At 34.6% G+C, this 6,000-nt stretch overlaps 1 protein-coding gene across 1 annotated transcript in view; it reads left to right on the plus strand.

Annotated features, from left to right (window-relative positions):
• LOC144371223 (uncharacterized) overlaps positions 1–2,783 on the plus strand; it is a 33,276-nt gene extending 30,493 nt beyond the window's left edge. Inside the window, exon 2 of the mRNA XM_078033645.1 lies at positions 1,538–2,783. Coding sequence (XP_077889771.1) covers positions 1,538–2,543 — 1,006 coding nt within the window. The 3' untranslated portion in view covers positions 2,544–2,783. The remainder of the gene's footprint in view (positions 1–1,537) is intronic.
• Positions 2,784–6,000: the final 3,217 nt, after the last annotated feature.

The raw sequence follows: 6,000 nt of genomic DNA on the forward strand, positions 1-6,000 counted from the left end.
AAAATATAGTCAGCCCAGTACACTAAGTAAACATGTTTATTATTTTTATTTATTACAGCCATGACTTCTCATCATCCTCGACAAATTTTACCAGAGCAGGGAATAAAAGAGAGAGAGGGAAGATATGGAAAGTGTGACTTTGACTATATACAACCACGAAAAGAATGGGAAAATATAGGTGAGAGTAAAGTTCAAAAATTGTATTATAATAGAGAAAATCAATCAGTAGTCCCTATTTATGATAAAAATTTTATGGTCAAAAGACACCAGAGAAAATTAATATCTGAAACAAAAATTCAATGCATTCCAATTATTTTGAGGAGTTTTATATGTATTTTAAGAATAAATCCATAGCCATTTTTGAACTGAAAGGCAATGTGGAAAATTTGAAATCTAGTCCATGCATCAGTTTTTAACTTGGCCAATTATAAAAGTAGCACTGAGTTAAAATTCCAGTCAAACATTTGCACAGAAAAGATACTTCTAAATGTGAACCTTTTGGGAGTTTCTTTATAAAATGTTCATTTTTCTGAAACAAAAAATGAATTTCTCTTTGTGCCCAAATGGACAAAATATTAAAAATTGTAGAAAAATTTCTAATTCCCCACTATTGCTTAATGACAATTCTGATACAGATTTCTGGAAAGTGCCCTATATAGATAATGGTAGAAGTAACACAATAAGCCATGTATCTACCCTGAGTAATTACCAGTATATTTACATTGGTGATAAAAATTATGAATATAGAGAAATCCTAGTTCTTTTCTAAAGAAAATTTAACATGATGAAAAAATGTAGGAAAGTTTTGCTTCAGCGATCAAAAACTAGTATTCACTAAAATATTCTTAGCCAAGACAAAACCTGCAAGTGTAAGATATGTGAAAGGGCTCTTAACCACAGTGCAGAGCTTGCTTAATATAAGAGAATTTATAGAGAAAGAGAGCCCGATAATTATAGAAGATATTGAGCAGGCAAATGCTTTGATATATTTTTTAAACACAGCAGATAGTATGACAGTGATAAATTCTACAAATTTAAAGAATGTGAAAAAACTTTTAGTGAAAAGTTACAACTTGTTAAGTATCAGATGATTTATACTGTAAATGTAAAAAGTGTGGGAAAGACTTAAAAAGGTTTTCAACCCTTACTCAACACCAAAATATTTATTCTGCAGAGAATACCTACCAATGTGAAGAATGCAACGCATGCAAAAACCTTACTCAAAATCACAGTGTTTATACAGGATATATGCCATGCAAATGCAAAGAATGTGACAAAACTTCTAATAAAAGCTCCAATCTTATTTGTCACCAGTGGACACACCCTGGAGTTATGCCCTACATATGTAAACAATTTTGCAAAGGTTTCAGCCAAAAACAAAGCCTTAAAAATTACCAGAGAATTCATACTGGAGAGAAGCCCTTCAAATGTAAAATGTGTGGCAAAAGTTTTAATATAATCTCGCATCTTGATCGCCACAACAGGATTCATACTGGAGAGAAGCCCTACAAATGTAAATTGTGTGGCAAAATTTCAGTCAAAAATCATCACTTACACATCACCAGCGAATCCACACTGGAGAGAAGCCCTACAAGTGTATAGAGTGTGGCAAAGCTTTTAATAGAAACTCACATCTCTATTGCCACAACAGGATTCATACTGGAGAGAAGCCCTACAAATGTAAAATATGTAGCAAGAGGTTCAGTCACATATCATCACTTACTCAGCACGAGCGAATTCACACTGGAGAGAAGCCCTACAAATGTAAAGTGTGTGGCAAAACTTTTAATACAAACTCACATCTCTATTGCCACAACAGGATTCATACTGGAGAGAAGCCCTACAAATGTACAGTGTGTGGCAAGAGTTTCAGTCAAAAATCATCACTTACTCAGCACCAGCGAATCCACACTGGAGAGAAGCCCTACAAATGTAAAGTGTGTGGAAAAAGTTTTAGTACAAAATCACATCTCCATTACCACAACACAATTCATACTGGAGAGAAGCCCTACAAATGTACAGTGTGTGGCAAGAGTTTCAGTCAAAAATCATCACTTACTCAGCACCAGCGAATCCACACTGGAGAGAAGCCCTACAAATGTAAAGTGTGTGGAAAAAGTTTTAGTACAAAATCACATCTCCATTACCACAACACAATTCATACTGGAGAGAAGCCCTACAAATGTACAGTGTGTGGCAAGAGTTTCAGTCAAAAATCATCACTTACTCAGCACCAGCGAATCCACACTGGAGAGAAGCCCTACAAGTGTAAAGAGTGTGGCAAGAATTTTAATCACATATCATCACTTACTCAGCACCAGCGAATCCACACTGGAGAGAAGCCCTACAAATGTAAAAAATGTGGCAAAAGTTTTAATAAAAAAATAGTACTTACTCGGCACCTGAGAATCCACACTGGAGAGAAGCCCTACAAATGTAGAGAATGTGGCAAAGATTTTAATCAACAATCATCACTTACTCGACACCAGAGAACCCATACTAGAGAGAAATCCTATAAATGTGAAGAATGGCAAAGCTTTTAATATTGAAGATCACATCTTACTAAACATTATAGATTTTATACTGGAGAGAAGTTTTACAATGAAAACATTGCATCAGTGTCTTTGAGGATGAGTCAACCCTTATTTCATAGTAGTTCAACACTATTTCACACCAGAGACATGATAGCACAGAAATGATATAAATGTAAAATAGGTGACAGAGTCTCCAAAAGTTGTTCACATTCTACTCAGCAACTCAGCATTCATATGAGTGAGAGAACATGAGGAAAAATTTTTGCAAAGCTTTTGGCCATTGATCAAACATTTTTAAAACACTGGAGGATTTATAGCATATGGAAACCCAAAGAATGTGTCCAAGACTGTATTCAAATTTCCAACATTTTTAAATTTTTGTCCTCATATCTGTAGCAAATGTGGAGTAGCATTTTTCCAAAGTGTGTACCTTAGATAAGAGCAAAATATTTACAAAAACAGCTTGACAAATATAAAGATTGTAGTAAGTTTCATATCTATAGCCCATCCCTTGAAGTATTTGGGACCTAGGTGGAAAGAAGAATCATTTAAATGTAGAAAATGGGTAATTGCTTTTGACATTTGCTGAAAATTTTCTAGCATCTTTAGCTGATATTGTAGAAATAAGGAAATACAAGTATAGAATTGTGCATCCCTAAAAGGATATAATTTTAGTATAAATCAACAATTAGTAAAGAGTCTCATTTTTCACAACTGGAGAAATAATAATTCTCAGAGTTGATTATTTCAGAAGTTTCTTAAGATTTATATGAAATTTAAAATTTAAAATTTTCAGAGCCCCTTAAACTTAGGGGCACTTAATCAGAAAACCACATCCTCTAATTTTTTTCTTTTTTATTTAGAGATAGGGTTTGCTAAGTTGCATAAGTCCTCACTAATTATGGAGCCTGACTTTGAACTTGCAAACTTCTCACATCCCTAGGGTCGCAGCATGGTCCACCATGCCAGTTTTACAGAGCGTTTTTACTTATATTTCATTACAGATGCAATTTGTTGCTAAATAAACTGTGAATTTCTTAATGTTAACCTTGTCATGCATTTAATGATGTTATTAGGTCACACATCTCCCACGATTCACTTTGCTAATGGATCGATGCAATAGTAAAACATTCTATTGGGTAAATAATGCTATAACGTCTCCATTAATTATTTCATATGTTTAATCAAGTATTATTTGGAGAATATTATTCATGTAAATTATATACTCTCTTGTTTGTAATTATGGGAAAATTAAGAGAGTTATAGTAAAGACCTAGGGATACTAAAATAATGCCCAGATATCCCTAGTTTGAATTATGAGTTTAACATTTCACCTTATAGAGTAGCAGTACACCCTAAGGGATCTATAACTCCAGAGAGTTATACAAGCTCCCAATCAGGGAGAGGAGAAAGACCCAAGAGACTAAGAGCCAATGTGCGTAGTGCATATTCAGGCAATAAAGGAGGATTGCTGAAGGGGGAAATAGTCTTACTGTTTCCAGGGGAATCCACATGGTCCATAGGCCCATCCTGACTCTTGGACTGAAGAAACAATGCAGTTCCTCATGAATTCTATGACGTTCATCACTGAGGTGACTATGCTCACCTCTAGTGTAGGAAAAATATCACAATTTGGGACCACTTCTTTAGTTAAATTTTCTACTGGGTATCCAAAACTAGAAACATGTAAAACAATGACTGTAAAAAGAAAGACATACTGTAGGAGCATTTGTGACTGCACATTCTTTATTTCATTATGTATTTCGATTTTGTAGACCCTTTGGTTCTACTTAATAATTCAGAATATAATGTTTGTTATACTTATTGAATTATATGATAGATAGCATTTGTCATGGTCTCCCAGAACCCTCTGCAACCCAGTAATTATAAGATACTATAAACTAACGATGTCCCTCCTCAGATATTGTAGCTCCAAGAGCCCATGACACCACAGAGAGAGAAACACAATTTTGATTGAAATAAACCTTAGACTCTCATCTACAAGTCCTGTTCAAAAAGTAAAAACACAATATTCTCTTCATATGTGAGCCTTTTGGGTCAAAAAAACACCACCCACCAACATTTCATTTAACTTTATTTGGAAAAATAACTATTGAAATATAATGATAAGTTCTAGGAGAATAATATTCACAACATTCTTTATTCCAAAGGGTAAATCTCTAGGTTTCATGCTTATCTCCACATTATTTTATGCAGAAAACTGGCTTTATTTTACATATAAGAGTTTAAACTCTTTATAAGGCCAGGAGGGAAGATTCAGTCCTAGAGGTCAAAGGAAAATACTAAATATCTTCCCTTTTCTTATTTGAATAATGTCTGAAGTCCTTGATGAAACAGATAAAGAATGCTGATTTCTCAATGCATCTGGCTAGGTGGCTCACTCATTGGAATCCTAATTTATTTAGTCATCTCAAGGCTATCACTCGATCCTCTAGGATCTGACCTGTTCTTGGGAGGACTTAGTGTTCTTCAGGGGATCACCAGGTCATGCAAGATGATGGAATGAAGTTTTCTTTGTTCTAACTTGTATTTATTTGGCCTCACTTTCAATACAAGTTAGAACAAGACTTCAGACTCTGACCTGTGGAGAGGATGCTCTGCCCAGCACTTCCCAGTCAGGACCCTGAAAAGCTCTTTGGGATTCCCCAGTACATAGGTTCAGTGTTGGGGTTTTCCTAGTCTGGGAATACAGTTGCCTTTGTCTTTCACTTTTTCTTTCTCTCTTGCTTTCATAGTATTACTCAAGGAAACACTGTCTTGTGTGATGAGTGTGTCTTTCTAATCTATTGAATCTGACCTGCCAAGTTGACCAGCTGCCCACATACTGAATGTCACAAACACATGTATGTGTTATCTAATCAGTAACTAGCATATCTTTCAACTGCATAATTTTTTATTGCATGGGGGAGGAAATTGAGAATGCTTTCTTTGAGTGCCCACAGCACTATTCATAGTATTCATAACACTGCTATGTAATGTTTTCTCTCTGCTCAACTTGTAGGTATTGTTTTTGTGCTGCTTTGTAAAACAAATAGAAAAGAGTTGTAAACCAAAAATTTTGTGATAAATGATAGTTGCGCAGACTGACTTGGGCAATTCTATTTACATTGTTGTTTTGTAGGGGCTCAAGTTACTCTTTTATACTTTTACTGAACCTTAATGACATTACCATTCATTGAAAAGTTTTTAACTCACAAATCTTCTCGGTATACAAATTTTCCCTTGTCATTTTTTAAATTTCTTACTCTTTTTAGGTATATATGATAGTAGAGCAAATTTTGACATATTATACATGGAGTAAAACTCATTTTAGTTAGCATTTCATTCTTGAGGTGTACATGGTATGGACCTTCCCTGGTGGTGTATTAATATATAAACATTGAAAAGTTGTGTCTGATTCATTCTACTGTCATTTGTACTCCTATTTCCCTTTTCTTTTCTTCAA

Source organism: Ictidomys tridecemlineatus, chromosome 16 (genome assembly GCF_052094955.1).
Source record: "Ictidomys tridecemlineatus isolate mIctTri1 chromosome 16, mIctTri1.hap1, whole genome shotgun sequence".
NCBI classification, from domain to species: Eukaryota; Metazoa; Chordata; class Mammalia; order Rodentia; family Sciuridae; genus Ictidomys; species Ictidomys tridecemlineatus.